The 21,766-nt window shown below is 36.0% G+C and overlaps 2 protein-coding genes across 2 annotated transcripts; one reads left to right on the top strand and one right to left on the bottom strand.

The window, feature by feature from the left end:
* Positions 1 to 3,234, bottom strand: LOC144446974 (small nuclear ribonucleoprotein G-like). Its single transcript, XM_078136841.1, has 4 exons — positions 3,140 to 3,234; positions 1,644 to 1,666; positions 1,020 to 1,144; positions 1 to 370 (listed from the first exon to the last, which is right to left on the bottom strand). Exons 1-4 carry the CDS (start codon positions 3,169 to 3,171, stop codon positions 317 to 319), a joined length of 234 nt encoding a protein of 77 aa, XP_077992967.1. The 5' UTR covers positions 3,172 to 3,234; the 3' UTR covers positions 1 to 316.
* A 2,265-nt stretch (positions 3,235 to 5,499) lies between these two features.
* Positions 5,500 to 21,635, top strand: LOC144446134 (protein O-GlcNAcase-like). The gene is made up of 16 exons (XM_078135853.1): positions 5,500 to 5,656; positions 6,612 to 6,761; positions 7,268 to 7,398; positions 8,074 to 8,242; positions 8,697 to 8,795; positions 9,146 to 9,274; positions 10,068 to 10,220; positions 10,638 to 11,443; positions 12,017 to 12,191; positions 12,926 to 12,979; positions 13,700 to 13,785; positions 16,305 to 16,409; positions 16,719 to 16,810; positions 17,419 to 17,611; positions 18,489 to 18,648; positions 19,286 to 21,635. The coding sequence occupies exons 1-16, from the start codon at positions 5,611 to 5,613 to the stop codon at positions 19,420 to 19,422; spliced, it is 2,685 nt and encodes an 894-aa protein (XP_077991979.1). The 5' UTR covers positions 5,500 to 5,610; the 3' UTR covers positions 19,423 to 21,635.
* The last annotated feature ends 131 nt before the right edge of the window (positions 21,636 to 21,766 follow it).

Raw genomic sequence — 21,766 nt, 5'->3', positions numbered from 1 at the left:
GTTGTGATGTGAAGTTTAATACCTATGACAATAATCACTACTGCTATGATTGCTCACTAACTTCAGATGAAAGGACATAAACTGACATTAAAATGAAAGTCTGACAACACAGAAATGAATATGAAAATACTTCTTCACATAGTAAGTACCAAAATCTCTTTCATGATTACGAACAATAAATATTCTTTGAATATTTATGTCTCTTCTATGATCTTGGAATGTTCTGACCCTAAAATTGGCAGTTCTCACTGATAACAAGTACTCTCTCAGGATCGGGTCACATGTGCAGGATAAAAACAAAGAAAACCATCTTGGACTATGACACTCTGTCAAGCGCCTCCAACATGATGATACTGTTTCCTCTGATAACCTGCAATGAAAAACATCCATCATTATAAACAATCATTTTATCATTACAGGGCTTTTGTCTTACCCTGCCAATGCTATGAAACAATGCACTGAGTTCAGTGAGACTGATCACAAGGTTTCATGCTGAGATACACACAATACAGATAATACATAACCATCTATACATCTTAAACTATGTCTGCTCCTTATCTGGTTAGTGATGTAAACAATAGCAGCATGTATACTATCTACTATTACAAGAGATAATTGGTAGACTTGTTTTATGTTCAGTGATCTACAGTGACTACCACAGACATTCACAGCTATCTTTATTATTATGTTTTACGATATACAATACTCTGCCAAGTTTGGGGACACTGGTAAGAGAAAGGGGAATATTAGGTACAACTGACAGTTCCCATATAACACATCATAATTTGGGGGAACCTGGTTTGGGAACTCAGGTACCTCACAGTTTTACCAAAAATTTAAAACTGTACAAAATCTGATGGGATGTCTCTACAGAGATTTAACACACTGCCTAGTCACTTTGCTTCACAATTACCCTAAAGCTATCATTGAGTAGTAGGTCTACAACTATGAACAGATGTCAGGGTCCACAAACAACACTTGTACAAATTATCTGTATGACTCATAGCTGAAATACTTACCACCATTCCAATCTGATGCTTTTCACCGCCAGCTATTTCTTCTACAGATTCATCCATCACCATGTTCATAAAGGGATCATATCCACGCAGAACACCAGTTACTTGTCGACCACCATTCAACTTCACTGAAATGAAGAAATAAAACACAACAATGCAATGTCATTTATGATGGCATCAAATTACAACAAATATGATACTAACTTGACTTATGACGGGTACGTACCCGAGTGACAAATAACTTATCGTTTTGAATACAATTCAGAATGTTGTATAATTCCAAACAGATTTCCTGATTCCTCATACATTTTATTACAGTTCCAAATAAAATGTATGGTGGAATGTAAAATGAAACAATGTAGGTTTAATTTCCCTTTATTTTTGCTAACACGCACACACACTCACACACTTCACAGTGTCTGTAGCACGAGTCTATTGAACCTGAATTTAATCATCAAATGATTTGAAAACATTCATGCTTCATTGACAATGTAGAGAATGGGAAATCATGACATCAGGTATTCTAATCAGTCACTTGTGAAGGAAACAATTGTCATGAATAGCTATTTATAAAACCCTGCCATGGCTTGTCTTCCTACCCCCTCTGTTGTCTTTCAATATACTTACAGGACAGCTTTTTGTCCATAAACCTGAAATGAAGAGAGTAGGCAAAGGTTAGGGAAGTTATTTCAATTGGATATTCATTACATTTGTAGACCCTCTCACCATTCCTCGGGAGCATCGCTACTACCTGTTTTGTAAGTACCAATATATCTATCGAATAATTATACTAGAATATCCTTGTACGTCAACAAATGATTAACCACAACCATGCAGTAGATATTGGCACTTACAAAACAGCCCTTTTAGCGATGCGATGCTCTAAGGACAGTGAGAGAGTCTAGTACATTGGTGCTGTTATTCATTCAAATGAATACACTGTACCAAAGGGGCAAGTTTGGATCTGACTGAGAACAGAAATGGGGTCATAACCAATCATGTATACCTGTCTGTACTGAAGTCAAAGTTGCCTCGGACTAGATACAGCTGCAATAATTGTAGTGTTAGTTTTGACTTTGAGTTGTTTAAAAAAAAAGTTTTGAGCTTTTTTTGTTCCAGGGTTCCAATGCAAAACAAATGCTACAATTTCAGCTGTACAAACTCCAACAGACGTTGCAAGGTAGATCTGTATCACAAAGTTAACTTGTCACAGAATGTGGGATGCAGGTCGTGGGATGCAGGTCAGACCTGCATCTGCATCATGCCATCTATTTGAGTTTGTACAGTTAGAATTGTATCAGTAGTTTAGCATGGAACGATAAGAAGCTAAAAAGCTCAAAATCTAGTAAAACTAATGCTGCAGCTACAAACTAGTTTACCAGGTTATAAGACTCATCAAAAGTTTTTTCCATTCAAATTTCAAAATATGATTGGGAAGATATTTCAAACCAACTTTGCTACATAAATTGTAAGCAATAACTATAAAGGAACATCGATGTAAGTGTTTTGTGAATATTGATTTGCAATTTTATAAACACGTTTGTTATTGAATAGACAAGGGCGCCATGATTCAATCAAGCCAAACCTTTGTTTTGACTTTTGAATACGTACAATTTCTGCCGACAGGTATAATGTACATTGTGCCACACACACATACTATGTTGAGACATAGATCTTGGAGCCCCCACCCCACATCATATTACAAAATTACAGTGACACGTTATAGTTTGCAAGAGTTTATACATCTATCGTAACAATATACTAACAAAAATAACATGTAACTTGTATAAATTCAAATTGTGAACCCTTTTACAACGGGACCAATTTTATTAATTACACAAAACTCAATATAATTTTCCCCATCGTGGATGTTCTATCTTGAGCTCTCATTTTACGATATCAACGACAATAATCAACTTGGGAAAGTGATTAAAATCGCTATAATTCATGGTATATCAGACAATAAGCTTTAACAATCATGTATACAATTTACCCACCACTTCAATCATGGGGGCGGCCATTTTGAACGTTTGTTTTCTATACGATAATTTCGGTGTTGAAGTTTGTATTCGAAAGAAATAATACCCTAAAATTGACGAAACATGTATGCTTGTGGTACTCACTTCTTCAACTCTGGTGGATGTGCCTTGCTCATCGTGGATTTCTACGATTTGATAGCCGATGATAACAAAATGGCGGCTACGTATTACGTCCAGGATACGATTTGGATTATACCATTGGAAACAGGGTAAAGAAACGGATCAGTGACTGGGAATACATCAAATCCATTCTCTATTCTTACACTTGTAAACCACAAAAATGTATTTAGGGTAAAGCTACAAACAAATGAAAATCAAATCCTCTACACTTAAAAAATAGATGATGTTAGTATTTTTACAGTAAAAGAAGAAAATATGGTATGTTCCAAATACCGAGATTAACCGAGATTTACCGAATGTATCCGTTACATAGACTGAGCCACCAGCGGTGAATCAGGGTAACCGAGACACACACTCGCCTTCTTACACCGACCGAGAACTCCAACGCGAAAATAGATTTTTCCGAAGTTATAAATGTACTAAGTTAACTACAAATATACACAGGGTATACATTTTTCCAAACAAACCGAACAAAAAACACTATTTTCATTCTTTGACAAAAATATTAAGTTGGTTAGTATTCGAGATCTCCTGTTAGGTCCTACTGACTGCAAGTATGCATTTTTAAAAAAATTAAAAAACAAAAAGTTGTTTGGAAATGTGCCATTATGGAAAATTGTGAATAATGAAGTAGAGATTTTATGCTAATTACGACAATGAAATATAGTCTTTATATTTTGGTTAGGAGATTAATTTGATTGTAATCAAAGACTGATTTCAATACCATGGAGCTAAATTGCAATTAGACATGAAAATATTGTTTTTATGTTGTCTATATATTTATGTGTATTTAAAATATTACTCGCAGCAATAATATTGACCTTGACATTAAGTTATTGGATTGTATTTACATGAAGTTTTCTCTTCTCATATATTTATTTGATATGAGCTGCTATGTGATTTGGTGCTGTCTACTGTGTAAGAGTATCCTGCAGTGCAAACTTACTGATTAAAATCATTACCAAATACTTGTTTGTTTTCATACATCTTTACACAAATTGCTTGAATGACGCATATACTAAGGCTCATTGATGGAATTTCAATGTTCATGACCACACTAATTGTGTCCACTCCGCTTTAACCCATATGTTTATATGAAAGCACTTATACACACATGAAAAATCTCAGGAGTTGCTGGTTATATTATTTCAGTTTTGTAGTGTGCAAATCCCGGGTGCAAATTCAATGTAATCTGTATGGATGATAGAGTCATGATGGGTGAATGGTTAGCGTGACCGGCTTGGAATCTACAGGTTGCAGATTGAGCCCTGTCGATGCCTGCTGTTTGTTTCTGAGTGGCTAAAGTCCTTGGGCAAGATTTGAACCACGACTGTGCCTCAGTCAACCCAGCTGTATAATTGGGGACCTGGTAGGATGTAGGTTGCAATGTGAAGGCTTTAATCCTATGCGCTGAAATGGCTGCAATGGATTGTATGCTCCCGGGGAGTTGAGGAAGACTAAAGGGCCGTTGTGCCGTTCTGATCCGAGCCAGGGGTAATAATTGTAAAGCGCTTTGAGCACAGCGCTATATTATAAGAACACAACATTATTAGAGGCAACACTCTATTCAAAGGAGATGCTGTATATGACAAATTCATTAGGTTTTCTACCAGTGTTATGTGTACAGCCATGTACACACACACCTTTAGATGACCCAATATTACATCTTTTAATTTTGTATGTATATGTGACTATGTATGTTCCAAGGAAAGGTACAAATATTGTACAGTATTTATGTGCAAGCTACATAGGTGACCCCTAGAGGGCGCGGTTTTTATCTTAAAATATTCAGTATGGTTCAAAATATCAATAAATCTTTTAATACTATACTCTGCACACTATTCGAGTGTGGTACATTAGTACAAATCATGAAAAAAACAGTACAACTATAAAATAGTGATGGGTACAAAAAACATATCTTGTATACCCCCACGAGTATCTGTTTATTTGCTGGTTCATATAATTATTTTATTTGTCCCTATACTTGTCGTTCGTTTGCTTGTTCATTTGTCATTTATTTGATAGTTTATTTATTTATTTATTTGTTTTGTTTGTCACACAGTTCCATGGTCCCCTAGCCCTGTCATTCAATAAACTGTAAGAATAACCTTGCAAGCAACGTTCAATCAGTCAAAACCGGTTTTAGCTGGATTTTTCGTTCGATCCTTAGACCTATAAAACAGCAAATTCCATTGGTAGACATCGTAAAATGGCTGACGTTTTGACGACGTATGGGCCAATTAAACGACACCTTATAGAGGAACTACCAAAATAATATGCTCAGACAGATGCGCAGATCCCTAGGAAAAAATAACATCCGTAAAGAAAAACATAATACGTTCAGCAAATCTCGGCGAAGTGCCCAGTTTAATACCTACGGCATTTATTTGCCGATATTCTCCATTTTTCTGTCATTTACAACTATAATTTTGGAGATGTCATCTGTAGAAAATGGAAATTTTTTATCCGGTGTGGTTGAAGGTAAGGAACAAGGACGGCCGACTGGTGGTAGATTCATTGCCATCCACAAAGTACACTGTCATGCAATATTCTATGGCTGCCACGCCTGGTGAGAGCGTAGCATCTCGAAATATTCAGGGAGTTCGTAGGGTGTTTAGGGATACGATTTTAGATAGTAAATCATGTTGAAGTATAAGTGTTTCAATTTGTAACAAGCATTTAATGGTAAAGACAGGGGCAAAGCGATTAATGTATGAATTCGGAATTGAATGAATACTAACTAGTAACTCAAATAATTGAAATATACCACTACTGCACTAGAATTTGGAATTTCACAACAATGTCAATGTTAAGTTGTCAAAATCAAGTTGATATCACCATCATGAGCAGTCTGTTAAGGGATTTATTGTAGTCACGTAGGTCCAGTAAGTTATTTTTGTATGTATATACCATACTTGCATATGTAGTTAGATATATATACAAGACGAAGTGATATATAATGATTATGATTGGACAAATCTTGGTTGAAGACAACAATGGTCAAAATGAAATCCAGAACCCTCAAATCATCAAATGTAATGTTAGTTACAAATTACATGTCTTTTAAATTTTAGGCCAGCAAGATTATGCAAAGTAATTAACATAAATGATATGTTTTGTAAGATAATGATTAATTGCAGTAAATATTTTATGTCTGGTATACCAAGATTTGAATATTCAAAGAGTAATGCTTATAATGAACTTGGGTAGCTTTACTACAGCTTATAGTAAAGTGTAGTCCTGCTTGCAGATGGCGTAAGTCAGAACTCTATTCTGACATTGGTCTCAGATTTGAGTCCTGACTTACTCCGTCTGCAAGTTAATATCAGACATGTCGTTCATCTAAAAAGATACACAAACACTATAGCTTAGAACATGTCTTGTTAAGGTCAGGTTTCAAAATCTTTCCATCAAGCTTGCATAACTTTGATTGCAGGGTTTTATGGTCGTCCATGGACAACAGACCAAAGAATGAGGCTTTTTCAGCTTATGAATAAGTTGAGACTGAAACATTACATGTATGCACCAAAGGATGACCACAAACACAGATCATACTGGCGGGAAATGTATTCTGTTGAAGAAGCAGGTATGATCCAATATACATTATGGTATTCTTGTAAAATTTTCTTGTTTTGCTGAACATGTGAAAGGCCCATGTTTCAATCCCTGGTTATTGATGTGACACATTAGTGTTATGTTATTAGTGGTCTGTGAAGCCACAAGGATCATTCTTTTGTTCTTGATCAACTCTTTCCAAAGCTGCTGGACCACAGTTTTCACATCTAAATTTTAATTGCAATTCAAAATGGGCCTTAAATTTCATGTTATTTTTGCAATTTTTATGCCAATTATTGTCAGTGGAAATGAATATGCTTAAAAAGTAATTAGCTCTTATACTTAAGTTATACTTATACTATAATTATTGTCAAAATATGCGTGTCTTAGTTTAGTCAGCAGCAGATTGACACACACACACACACACACACACACACACACACACACACACACACACACACCTATAACATTACATACATTGGAGGTAAAACTCAGTGCGCAAGACAATAAGTTGCTATATATCCTATTTACTTTCAGAGCATCTGACCTCTTTGATAGAAGCTGCAAAGGAGAACAATGTGCAATTTATATATGCTCTGTCTCCTGGGCTTGATATTACATTTTCAAGTGCAAAAGAAGTCACTTGTCTGAAAAGGAAATTGGAACAGGTAGGTATCCTTTGTAATTCATGTACTTTAAAATGTACACAACATAAATCATAATAGGATATTGTTTTTCATCAGGATCAGAAGTGTATTTATCCAAAATTGTTCAACAACGAAGACATATACCTTTATTATATCATTGGGCTTTTTTATCTGTAAGTTGTATAGGAACATGTGAATCTTGAGAAATAGTTCACCCTTGAATTCAGCACCATGTTATTTTGAGCAATGAAGAAAATGCATATTGAAAGGTGTAAAAATTTTGTGAAGTTTTTGCATTTATAATCTTGTGATCGTGATAACACTCATTCAATACATTGTCGCGTCAGTGCAGTAAGGTCATACATGTATCTGCTATGCAATTAAATAGGCAGATACAACCTTACTGCACTGACTCGACGACATGTATTACTGAGTAAGTCTAGCCGTGAGTGTGGTATACTCTTTTGCTAGCTGGTATTTTGTGGGTACTTCATCTCTCTGTAAATGTTGATAATGTGAAGTATTCAGTACATCGGGATGGCAGGTTGTTATTTCTTATTCATGCAATTGTAACCTTATGGCAAAATACAAACTTGCATATTTGATTTAGTAAATGTAACCAAGACTAAACAATGTTCAAAGCTACTCAATGTTGTACAGTTCTATTTAGAAACATTTATTTCTGTACTTTGATAGGTGAAAGAATTTGGATGTGAAGTGTTTGCACTTTTGTTTGATGACATTGATACAGACATGTGTGCTGCAGATAAGGAAATCTTTCAGTCATTTGCACATGCTCAGGTGTCAGTTACCAATGAAGTGTACCAGCACCTTGGACAACCTTTGTTTTTATTCTGCCCCACAGGTAAGATTGTTTAAAGTATTGTGACAGTTAACAGCAATATTTACTGTACTGTACTGCAGTAGAATGAATATTCATACTGATAATTAGTGCATGCAGGCAACAGAAGTTAATATTACTGATCATGGTAATGAACATCTGTGTAGTAGAGATTTTTATAGCAGAACAAAAAATATGACTATCTCAGGCACTCAAGTGAAACTGAGAGCTAGGAAGAAACAAGATTAAAATTATCATAAATGTTGTAGTCAAAATCGTGTTCGCAATCTTCGCAAAATTTTTGAAGGTGCTTTGACCTCCTGTGGGTCCACTGTTCATACGGAAGTGTCTATATTGTTCATCCAGGATGTATTATCAGGAAATTTTCTCAGATTGGACAAATAAAGACTGTTGTAATTAAAATTACTCATTACTTGCTACTACAAGTAGAACATGAATTCTTTCCTTTATCTTCTAGAATACTGTGGTACACGAGCTGACCCAGGTGTTAGTTCTTCAGAATATTTAACTACAATTGGCAATAAACTCCTTCCTGATGTTCATGTTTTGTGGACAGGTGAGTAATATACTTTCATAGCTATTGTAGAACACACATTGCCAACGGAAGTATGCTTATGTTTTGCCTATTTGTTGTATGAACTTATAGTGTCTCAAAAAAGCCTGCTTGAATGTGATTCATATCAGAAATTCAAAACATATAGTACATCAGGTGGCTGTGACATTCAAAAGGCAAGTTTAAAAGTTTGTATGATAAATCTGGTAATACATATTGTTTTGATTTTCTGTGAAAGAGTTGCATTCATTGGGTCTTTACACACCCTAAGTCCACTACAAGTGATCTGGAAGTATGTCAGCTGTGACCCTAAGTCAAAACTCATTTTGTATCCAATATATGTTCATTTGCAGGACCAAAGGTAGTTTCTAAGACTATCAGCACAGAATCAATCCTTGAATTAAATAAAGTGTTGAAGAGGCCACCAGTCATCTGGGACAATATTCATGCTAATGACTATGATCAAAAGAGGCTATTCTTAGGTAAGTGATCTTGGCACTCAATTTACATAAATAGTGGTAAGGAAGCATAACATTTATTTTACTAGTTTGATGGATGAATAATCTGCATGAACACACATTTTACATTTGGTTTGTTATATCCATGTCCATATGTACGTGCCCTCTAATGATAGCCATATTTTGCTGTTGTGAGTCAAAATGAGAAAAACTGGCATTTCTTGTGAGTCACCCACCACATAGTAATAGATAGGGAACACCAAATTTTGGTGCATCACATAGAAATTGTGTGTGCCAGTGGCACGTTAAATTGCCTTAGAGGGTTCACTGTGTACGTAGTAGCCATCGAAAGTGACCATGCTGAGATGGAGTGAAATAATATGTAGTTGTAGTTATACCTAAGGCTGATCTAAGGTGATTGGAGTCCTCCAGCAAGGGTCTGGGTAATGAAGTGAAGACAAGTTATTTGCAGTTACAAACAGTCTGACAAGATATGGCTTTCCCCCATAATGCACCATTCAAAATAACATGTTGTCAAGTTCCATACCATATTGCATTAAGCCATTGTTCCAAGCACAAACTTTGAAAAAATTTTAAAATTTCAGGTAACAATTTTCAAGTTTGTATTTGGAACAAAAGTGTAATGTAATACATTGGATTACCAACACAGATGAAATTTCATTTGCTGTGCATTTAGTAACCATCCCCAATGCATAAAAAAAATGAATTTTTGAGACAATGTGATAATAAAAAGGGATGACTTTTAAGGGGTATTATCTATTGGGTATAAAAATGTGACTGATGTTTTCATTCACAGGTCCTTACTGTGGCCGATCTACAGATCTTCTTCCTCATCTAAGTGGTGTTCTCACAAATCCAAATTGTGAATATGAAGCCAATTTTATCCCTCTACACACACTTAGTGCTTGGTGTCAGTCAATCGGCAGCCCAGATGGAAAGAAAGACGTCAGTAAGTATTTGATATTAGTGTTGTAATGTATCTGAAAGAAGAGTTTGATGTTATTGTAGGTAAATATTTGGTAATTACTGGAGAAGTGTGACATTGTCATAACCATTCAGACAAAGCAAAGGAAAGGTGTCAAATGTTTGCAGCTCAGTGAACCCACAGACAAACTAGGGGTGCCATCTGGAGGGCCTGAAAGCAGCTCATCATTCCATGCTTCCAAAGCAATGTCTTCCATCTAGGCTATCTCAAGAAGTTTACACCAAATCCTCCTTAGTACATTTAAGCACAATTGGCAATAAACTCCTTCCTGATGTTCATGTTTTGTGGACAGATGAGTAATATGCCCCCATAGTGTTTGTAAAACTATAGTGCAATTGATGCTATTTGTAACATATGTTGTTGTTATAATATTTGTTCCAGGTGAAAGCTGTAGTCCGGCCATTAATGCTGATATCAAACTGGAAACTGAAGGAGATGCAACATTGTCTAATTCACAACATTTAGGAGGTTATGACCCAAAGGTGGCATTGAAAGCAGCAATTAATGATTGGATGCGTGAGTTCAGGTTACCTATCAGTGCAGCTGGTAAGGTACTAAACAGAACATTTACTTTTGCTCCAACACCAGAGCCTCAAGGAACAGTTACTGGAGTTACTACATGTATGTCAGTAACCTCAACAACTGATACAGTTAATAATCCAAATACACCGGTGTCAAATCAACTCTTAAGTGAAGCACAGAATGCTTTGAGAGTCTTGGAAGTGAATAAACTTTCAGTTTCTACAGCTCCTTCAGATGAAAAGGAAGAACCAATGGACACTTGCAACAGTGAAGATGACAACAAAGTCATATGTCAAGACATTCAAGTTCCTACAAAAAATTCTCCAGCAATACCAAGTACTACTGCCACCATATCAAGTACGGCCAGTGATGTGCCCATGCAATTAGAGACTGTGTCCTCTACCAAAGATTCGTCTGGATCAGAAAATGATAGAGAAAGCCCTGTTAACGAACCAAAAGTTCAAGCCACACGTGATTCACAGGCAAAGACTGACCCACTTGCTGAGCAACCAACATTTGAAGATATTGAGCTTCTTGTTGATTTGTTTTATTTACCATACGAGCATGGAAATAAGTCTGTACAAATGCTTGAAGAGTTACATTGGCTCAAAACAAATGCATTCCATGTGACGGAAAGTAAACATTTAAAAGACCCAACGTCAGAGGTAGGTCTTCTATAGCTCCCTTGGCTGCAAGTAAAGTATAATTCATTGTGTTACAATATACATTATATGCACGCAAGTATGACACCTCTGACTTGATGTGATCAAAAGACATACTGTTATGAATTGTACATCTAGGAGTTACAGCTGCCAGGTGGCAAGCAAGAAAGTACGGAGAGTGCTGGTTGTCAATGCAACCTTTTCTTTACCCATCTATTGTAATGCAAAATTCGTAGTTTTATAGAAAACATGTATTTTATCATGAAAAAGACAAGTCTGTGAATGAAGTCAACTTCAATCCAAGTGAACATCCATACTGATTAGCCCTCGACAGACTTCATCAATATTTTGTTAATACTTCCTTTTAAATTGTAATGCAAGGGACCATGCAGGATTCTACATTATTGAAATCTGTATGGTCAAAGATGAGGTGTTTTGCTGACGAAGGTTATGAGTCTCACATTGCAGGTATAAAATGTCACTTCACTGTCAGAACTATTACAAAAGGCTTTGGGAATAACATCAGGCTTTTTAGCGAACTTCATGACATTTTGAGTGTGTCTGCTTTGTCAACAGGCAGTTGAGTGGGCAGATAGAGCATGCAAATTTTCAGATTCTTGCCAGGATGTGGGGAGGCTTGGACGAAGACTAGTCAATATTCCCAACAGGTCCATGCTGTATGAACTATATCCGTATGTTTATGACATGAGGGGTGTTGTTTCCCTTCTACATTCCTTTGTGAAGTGGCTAGGTAAAGTAAAGGTTATCTCTTTTTTCCATATATTCCCTTGAAACTGCCCAACTACAAACCCTTCTGTAAACACATAAAACGGACTAAAAAAAAGTAAAGAAATTCTGAAAGTACATCATTTTTGTTTGATGAGTTAGCATGTTTGTTCACCTAATAGAAGTTTGGCTTGCCTGAAATGTAGTTGGGTTTGATGCAGTGCAGTGGTGGATCACAGAATGTACAGTAGTCAGATGAAACAAGCCAGTAGAATGATAAGGCAGTCCTTTTTCATGATGTCTTGGCATCTGAAAACAAGTACTGTTCTATCATTCATACTCTTGTCAACTGTCAAAGTAGGGAAAGTAAAGAGGACCCTTGGTTATCAAAATTCACAACAAGTGAGGAAAAAAATGAATATCAAAAATGCGTTGGATTGTTTTGATTTTGAAGAATCTGATTGTATATACACTGAAGTTTTGGTGACCAAGTACCTTCATGAAATCCTACAACTTTTCAATGTGGACCACTTCTCTCATCTGACATGCATTTTGGCAATCTGCAAAATTCAGAAACATGCATCAAGTAAAACAAAAACACAAAAACAAGAAAGAAAAAGTGTGTGGAAATTCAGAGTAGAGGTTTGAAGAATTTGTGAGTTTCTGAAGTGACCTTATTGTCAATGCATGCTCTCTCCCTCTTCCATATCACGACTACACTAACAGCAACTTTCACTTTTTTTTTTCTCATTTCTGTAGTGCTTGGACAGGTACCTCAGATCTGCTGTACCTACATGCAAACCAGTCTGACATGTACGCAGACTTTGTTGTAATATTTTAATTGTTATATTTCACTTGTCTTATTGATATATTACGTGATGATAGAACCGGGTAGGTAGGTAGAATACATTCATGAAGCCAAGCAAGGTGCAGGGCAGGGCAATGCGATGTCGCGTTAGCTATCGCGCGAATGAGAATGTGAATATTATATGTATGGTAAGATGCTATGTTCACACAGATTTGGTCAAATTTCAGACGTTGAAGCACTAATATTGTTTGCTATTTGCAGGTTGCGCAAAATTAATGCATACTGGTCGCTCAGCGCGATGTGTTATAACTTGCCCAGATTTTTATTGCGAATTTTTAATCATACCATTTAGGGTTGATCTGCACTGAAACACGAGACACAATTGTATTTGGCAATGAAACTCGCAAAATGTTTCTCAGCCAATCTTCAAACGACAAACATTTTGCCAGTGTACCACTGATTACCATGCCAGAGTTAGAAATCGAAACTTGAATCATGGTGCAGGTCAGCCGCCATTCATACTCCCTAGCTTTAGCTGATGGCTGGATTAATTCAGTTTGCCTTGTTTTCCAGTGCAAAGATTATGAAGTTATGTTAGTCATTTTTTTGCTGGCATATGTTTTTGTATTGTACTTGTACAGCTAACTTTAAGTTTGATGTAGTTAAGCACATGACTGAGACAAACATGCTAACAGATACTTCTTACACTTCTCCAATGCTTCCAGGGTGTAGAAGCAATTACAAAGAATTGTTCATGAGTGGTGATCTCGAGCCGTGGATATTTCGTGGTGGTCTCTCAGCTGAGTTCCAAGTATGTTAGAGTGGTAATTTCTGCCAATGATGCTTTTAAGTGATTGTTTATTTTTTCCCAGAAACTCAACTGAAGCCTGATTCAGCATTCTTGCACTTTGCAGGTATATCAGGCTCAGTAAACGTGCAATATATAAAGGCGCGATTCAAACTGCTCTCAGCGATCATCATGCATAGATGAAAATAAGCAACAATAAAGGCATGCCAATAGTTTAACTGGAAAAGTTTGCATTTTAGGTCATTTTGCAAGCACTTGCGATATGAGCTGTGTATGTGCAAAAGATGATAAATGACAGTAGAAAGAGCAGTGTAAGGTTTGGCGATGTGTAGTTATTCTGCTGCGAGACTACATTAACAATGCAAGTACAGGATTTTCCCAAGATCAAGAGTAAGGTTGCATCATTCATATTTCATGTACAGTTTCTCAGTACTATGAATGTAACATGTCTCCCAGTGTCGATATAGTAAGTTGTATGCGGATACTGTAACATAAAACTATTACATATCCTCACAGTCAAACTGTGGTCTCTTAAATTCTATGTATTTCATCTGTCATTAGTCAAACATATGTTAAATATATCAGTTGAGGGGATGTTAATAAGAGTTTGATAGTGACTCATCTTGGACTTGATTGTTTGATATTAGATGCATACAAATAATATTGGATTTGGTATGCTGTGGAGTTCTTCATGAGTCTCCTAGATTAGATAATTAGAAAGGATTTAGTGGGTATGTCTATTTATTGACATTATTGAACAACGAGTTCAATAGTGCCACGTCTAAATCATCTCTTTATGTCAGGATGCAATTTTGTGAACAGAATAATCACTTTTCACTGAAAAACTCATCAACTGTGCAGTGGCCACACAAGTTGTAAACAGAGATAATTACTTCTCCCATTTATAAACAACAAACAATTCATAAATGTAAGTGTGTAGTCAGTGCAACAATCTCTATTTGTAGTATAGTAGGGTATGTCTTTGACTTGTTCAATGTTTAAATTTTTATTTGGGATGGCTGTGAAAAAATATAAATCAACAAAGCAAAGGAATGACATTTAAAGGCCCACTTTGGATTAAGATTAAAATGTAGGTATGAACACCTGGTTGTTTAGCAGAGATATAGAAAAGTTAGTCCAGAAGAACAGAATGATGCTGTGTAGTCCTCATTAAGATAAACACTAATGCAATGACTCAGGATTAAAACATAGACCTTCAAGTCAAAGTATTAGAGCAGACCATTTTACAGAGCCACACACATTCCTGCTTTTGAAGTTTGAGTTGAGTACTGAAAATGATGTAGTGGGCTAGTTCAGACGTAGAATGAAAACAACAGTATTCATGCAATGGTTGTGTTTGTTGTGATCCTTACAGAGAATGATAACTTGGGGAAATTCCTGATTGCATTGTCAACAGCGCGGAGATTTGTAGAAGTACATGGTGCTGAGTCAGCATGTGTTTAAACAATGATGACCGCATCATAATGCTGCTGCGAGACGCGTGTGCAATCAAATTTCAGCATGGAATTCACATGTGCAACATCTCAAACTTGCAAAGTTACAGTGAGAGGGCATATGCCATCAGGCTTCAGATGGGAATTCATATTTCATATTTTTACAGCTAGTGTAAGAGACCTTCCTACGGGTGATCTACAGATGTTCTTACACATCTCAATACCTGATCATTGGTAGGAAGTCAGTAGAAAAACAAACCATCCTGAATGCTTAATGTCCAAACATTTGACAGAATAAATCCTGTTTGTACTTCACATACAGATACACCCCCAGTGAACACACTGTTGTTGTATTGCTCTACCTGCTCCTATGTGGTGTCCAGTCAAAGACTTCAAATTCTGCTTAGTTTGTGTATACTACCCCCAGTCTAGTCACCTGGATGTGTTAAAAGTCAATAAGTTGTCAATACAACAGTGAATGTACATTCTGTCAAAGTTGAACTTAAAGCATTTTGTGTAACCTATACCCGCCACTATATCCATCTTGGTGGTGTCCACTTGAGTGCCTAACCATGTTTCTCAATGATTCTCAATGTTTTGAAAATTTTTAATATATTGAAGTCTGATATGAAATTATATAAATGTATTGACCTCTGACCTTTGTTGAAAGTTCTTTGAGATACATGGTGCAAGTGCCTACCAGTGCAAAAAATTGTTTCCGTTAGTGTGGCCTGGCTCTAATGAATGACAACAATTTTTGTTGTGGGTGGATACAAATTATACAAATTGGGTTTTGTGTGGTCACCCTTTAGTAAGAGATAGGGAAACACCAAATCAAATGTTGGTGGATCACATGCAAATGTTTGTGTGTCAGTGGTGCATCAAAGTGGCTTCCAGAACACAATGCTTTCGTTCAATTTGAATCTAAAAGGTTGATCTATAAAGAATATTGTATATGCTGGTAGGCACAGTGTTTGTATCTTGCAAGGACAGTTAAACGGGGTCAGATTCTTTGTGTAGAGTTCATGGATATTCATTATCTATTTTCACCCTTTTAACCATCCTCAGCGTATGCTGCCTATTGATGGTGCTACAGATTTATTTACACAGAAGCCTCCAGAAACTGTGTCAAACAAAATTTATACAATCCGGCCTTACCTACCCAAGGATGAGGTGAGTTACCGCACAACTTCTGTCAACATCAGAACAGTTAGCCACAAATCAACAACTTTGAAAAGAAAAGTCCTGTCAGGCTTATTTCTGCCTGCATTACACTTTGATAAGTTTTAGTGAAGTCTGATTGTTACATTTAATAATTTCAGACTGATGTCTCTAAAGTATGAAATGTATTACAAATACATTATGATAAGTTTTAGTTATATTTGATTATTTTAGACTGATATGTACAAAGTATGTAATGTATTCTCACAAATACACTTTGATAAGTTTTAGTGAAGTCTGCACTATATTTGATTATTTTAGACTGATGTCTACAAAGTATGTAGAATGACCTGTGATGACGGTGGGGATGGAACAGAGATCTTCACCAGCCATCCTGATCTTGTAGGAGACAGGTAAGATTTGCCATAGTCTTGGTGTATAGATGTATACTAGGAGAGAGGTAATACCTGTTATATGCCATGTCTTGTAAAGGGAAAAGACATTCTGGAAAATAGATGGCAATAATTTTAATTGAAGCACTAATTCTATGAAGAGCTTTGTTGAAACCTGATGGGTCACATTGTATTGTTCAGAACAATACAAAGCACAATGTTAGATGTTGGATTTCATCAACTTCTCTATGAAAGTTATGAAAGTTAGGGAGTTATTGGTCATATGTTTTGTTTGAGGAAGAATTAGACAAAATTGATTTCAGTTGTGACAACAGCACCGATCAATATGATTGATTATAGCTTTGATAGCAAGAACTGTGCAGTTTTCAAAAATGGTCTTGTCTACAGATTTATCCCTTTAAAGCCTGACACACTGTATTGAGGGTGTAATTTCATAGACTTACTGAAACCAAGTAATTAAGGGATTATTGATAGATCATACACAAAGTTGCAGAAATAAAGAGTATTTGTATGCATTTGAAGAACAGCTGGAATAGTGTTAAGTGTATCACTGAAGAGAACATAATTTGAATAAGGTCAAGTTTCAAAATCTATCGTATCTTTTTCAGATTCATTGGTGGGTTTGTCAACCTCAGTCCAGAATATTGCTTTGTTCTGGAAGATGAAAGTGGAGTCTGTGGTTATGTACTTGCTGCCCTTGATGCTAAAAATTACGTTAAGATGTATGAAAGTGGATGGATAAGAGAAATGTGTGCTAAGTATCCTAAACCAGCAACGTTGAAAAACCACAGTCCTATAGAGGTAAGCTAAACAAAGAAAACAAATATTTTGATGTAATGAACAAAGGAAATTCCTTTCCAGTTTCAAAAATTACTGTGACATTCAGAAGAGAATTGCCATGGTATTGCTAAGATTTTGAAACCCATGTATCAGAAGGGGGGAAATCTGGTACAACTTTCCATACCAGGTTACCTTGAACCATAAATTTAGTGGAGAATCCATGAAAACACTGTGCAAACTCTGGGTAGGTATACCCTTCTAGCCTCTGTTAACAAAATATTGATGATCATACTGGAACTATTATCATCAGGCTTAAAGATATATTGATGTTGTCAGTTACCTGAACCAAGTTATTTGGTGTAATTACTATGTAAGTGTTATGCATGAATGACTTTAATATTACTGGGTAATGGGAATGCAACAAGCATATCAGTCCAGTGTTAGAGTGTGTATTTTTCAAGGACATTTTTGACCTGGCATGGTCAATACCAATGTTATGCATGAGTGACTTAAAATATTGGTGAGAATGCAACAAGCATATGTAATGTATCCAGTAATAAGGCAGTATCTAGGTAGCATTTTTCAAGGACATGTTATAGCCAGTTAGTATTTTTCAAGGACGTTTTTGACCCGACATGACCAGAATGACATTGTACCCTCCTTGGACCCCTTCTATACCCTTGTTCACACACACACACACACACACACACACACACACACACACACACACACACACACACACACACACACACACGCACACATGCACGCGCGCACACACACACACACACACACACACACACTGTAAAGTAAATAATGGTAGAATGACAGCACAAAGCTCATATTGAGATATTGAAATACTAGTAGTAGGTGAACATTGTTGTCACTTGGTACTTTGCAGGAAATGATCATCAGTTTTCATGAACATAAGACGTATTTACCAGACGATCTGTTCACAAGGTATCCTTCTATGTTAAAAATTGATGTTCTGCCGTCTGTTGAAGACAAAAGTGTTGTCAAGAATATGCTTGCTTGTGCATTATCAGCCCTCAAAGCAAATGGTAAGTGGCAAATATTACTCTTTCTAAGGTGGAACATGTTTGAGTCTTGTGTATGAAGTACTTGCAGTTATCTGTTATGTCGAACTATGGGTTGTTTTATGACAACACTTGTCAGCATCATTATTCTTTCCACTTTTGGGGTTGTGAGAGTTTGCATAAGCAGATCAATGACAGATCTACCAGTCTACTCTAATACCAAAGTATTCATTTCAAAGCTTCAAAATTTTGTAGTTTTTTTGAAAATGTTGATATGTAGCAGCTGCAGGTGTATTTATGACTTCATGTTAACAGAATATTAAACCAAACTAAGTGATTCTATTTTAAAGATATCTGCTCTGCATTGCTTTGTTTTTATCATTTTATCTGCCCTACAGAGATCAAAGATCGTATTTCATTTTAAAGACATTAACAGTGTGTACATTTTATTTTGTATTTATTGTATCTTTATTTTAATATGTGTTTAATGTATGGAAACACGTCACCGTAATTTCTCTACGTGAGATAATCAAGTTTTATTGCATCTTGTAACCTGTGACAATCAAAGTGTAATTGTTCAACTTTTCACCTTCTTAAAATCATGTTTCATTACCAACAATGATATTCAGCTGATTTAAAGTTTGTAACTTATCTGTTGTAGGTTCTCAAGGTGCTTGTGCTGAAGTTGGTGTTGGTGATAAAAACAAGATAGAATTTTACTCTCAGCTCGGATTCTTTGAAATTCCTAGTGCGGACAAGACTAGTGATGATGTACTAATATTAGTGAGAGCAATGTAAAAAGTACAGTGACTCGTAATGCAATCCAGATGAAATACATAGTGCTTGATGTCTATGGTGCAACCAAATGGATCCAAGAAAGTACACTCACACACAGACAAGTTTTCACCCCTTGTATCTGCAGTGTGATGTGAAAATCTCTGAACACGTAGTCAGTGATGAAACTGTTAAATTACATACAGTATACTGCCACTTTTGAAACTGGAGGCTCTTTCATAGATGTAATTTCTCATTGTTGTCATCTGTGATCCTGGTCATTGCCAAGGCTTAATTTATCATCTGCCTAATATGGAGAAATGGTCATCTTTCCGACACTGCTAAACATTAGCATGCAAAGCTTATATTCAATATTATCGTAATGTATGAACATAGAAGTTTATTTACATAACAGTATACGATACATTCTGGGAATCGGTTAGTGTTCTGTTAGATTCCAGATGTAAGGTGCAAACATGGCATGGAATAGAAGAAATTCATTACAATGTACATGATATACTTGACCTCACACATGTAGTTAAACAAGGCATACATGAGATTTTTTATAGTAATAAATAGATTATACATAACCGGGTTCCAATTACCTGCGAGTAACGTTTTTCCTATTTGACAATGCCTGTAAACGTGAACACGAAAAATGTTACTTGCATGTAATTCCAACTCTTGGTTGTGCAACTACAACTATTTGTTACTATGATTTAATGACTTGTGCTTTGTTTATTTGGCTCTTCATAGTCATCCAGAAGTTGCCAAATTGTGAAACTGACGCCCATCAGGCCTACAAATACTTGCCATGTAAATGATATACAGATCTGTGGCTGTGTGAATGTTAGACTGTAAGAAAACATTGTGTTGTTCCGCCCTCTCCAGTTGCCTCTCTTCCGACATGGGAAGGGGTTGATCGATGTGTGAGGGTGCCCTGTTATTTTTGGCGTACCTTACAGACTGTGATGTGTTAGGGAGATTTTTATTGTACAGCACTCCTTCCACTTTTCAAATGTAAACTTAAATGTAGGCCACAACTGTAATCCTTTCTTCTCCTCCCTTCCATGTTTTTGTTTTCATAAACAAAATAAATACTAGTATGAACAAGTTATAGTCACCTCAGTGCAGTAAGGTCATATCTGCTATGCAATTGTATAGGCAGATACGACATTACTGCACTGACACAACATTATGTGTTTTAAATGGACTGATAAGTTGTCCTCATTGTAAAAATATGAGATTTTGTAAAGGAAGATATTTCAAGTAGTATCCTGATGCGAGAAGATTGGTTTTTGGTTGTATAGAAATTTGTATATTTACATCCGGACAAACTACTTACTTATATTCTGTTATTTCAAGATTTACATCACGTTAAGTCTTTGTTACATAAAATACTTCAAAACAAGTACAAAAACAGCTTGAATCGTTGACTAGTTTTGCAACTTTGTGAGCTTTTTAAAGAAAATACTACAGCTGTAATTGTTTAAATAACTTTAAAAAAAAAAACATTTTGTATTTTGAGATCTGATAATGAATATACATATAGATAGTATTCCCAAATATTTTGCTTCATTCAGCCAACGGAAATATGAGTGACCTAAGGGGTCTTTCACTATGAGTTGTAAGACGGGTAGTGACAAACCCTTAGGTCATGAGTATTTTCCAGCTTAATGAAGAAAAATATTGGAGAACAATATAATTATACCTTAAGCACAGTTCATGAATAAATCGGGGAGAAAAACGACAATTTGGAACATTTCGGCTCATATTTCAAGCATTGCAGAACAAGTGACAGAGATGGTGGTTGTCATGACGTAGAACAACCAGGGTATATAATCCATATTTTCTGTTCAAAGACAATAACTTGGCTTGTGCATGGTATAAATGTACTATGTCCGCATATAACTTTGTGCTATGTCATATGAGGAAGAAAAACTTTGTGTAGCCAGCAACATACGATAATCCAGTTTTCTTTGCATTTAGGTCAGTTGTGCATTTCACTGATGAACACTTAAGTTTACCTGACACCACACCACACCACACCACATCAAGACATATCATATATTTATAGATGTGGGTATACAATGCCATCCAGTGGGAAAGTTGATATAAACTCTTGTAAGTTTTCTGAGCAGTCCTTGGTCCAAAGAACATAATGGGCATTTGTGTAATCTTTGTAAGAGACCTTAAGCATTTGTAAGGGTATAAAGGAAGAATTAAAAGGAAAGAAGGAAAGACAAATCTGTGTGCTGGAGAGCATTTATTGAATGAATGTACCGGTCTGAGAGTGAATATGTTTGAACTCTGCATTATTGAAGGGTTGGCAATGTGACTTCTATTGATCAGTACTTGGGGGTCATTG

The sequence above is a fragment of the Glandiceps talaboti genome, chromosome 15 (assembly GCF_964340395.1).
Source record: "Glandiceps talaboti chromosome 15, keGlaTala1.1, whole genome shotgun sequence".
In the NCBI taxonomy this organism is placed as follows: domain Eukaryota; kingdom Metazoa; phylum Hemichordata; class Enteropneusta; family Spengelidae; genus Glandiceps; species Glandiceps talaboti.
The sequence above is the reverse complement of the archived record's forward strand: the minus strand, read 5'-3'. Positions and strand labels throughout refer to the sequence as shown.

Bases quoted from the DNA above. Each gene is read 5' to 3' on its own strand.
- LOC144446974 (XM_078136841.1), bottom strand. From the start codon at position 3,171: ATGAGCAAGGCACATCCACCAGAGTTGAAGAA. The intron at 1,145-1,643 runs GTAAGTATATTG...TCTTCATTTCAG, and splicing joins TATGGACAAAAAGCTGTCCT to TGAAGTTGAATGGTGGTCGA. The intron at 371-1,019 runs GTAAGTATTTCA...TTTTCATTGCAG, and splicing joins AGCATCAGATTGGAATGGTG to GTTATCAGAGGAAACAGTAT.
- LOC144446134 (XM_078135853.1), top strand. From the start codon at position 5,611: ATGTCATCTGTAGAAAATGGAAATTTTTTATCCGGTGTGGTTGAAG. The intron at 11,444-12,016 runs GTAGGTCTTCTA...CTTTGTCAACAG, and splicing joins TAAAAGACCCAACGTCAGAG to GCAGTTGAGTGGGCAGATAG. The intron at 16,410-16,718 runs GTGAGTTACCGC...TGATTATTTTAG, and splicing joins CTTACCTACCCAAGGATGAG to ACTGATGTCTACAAAGTATG.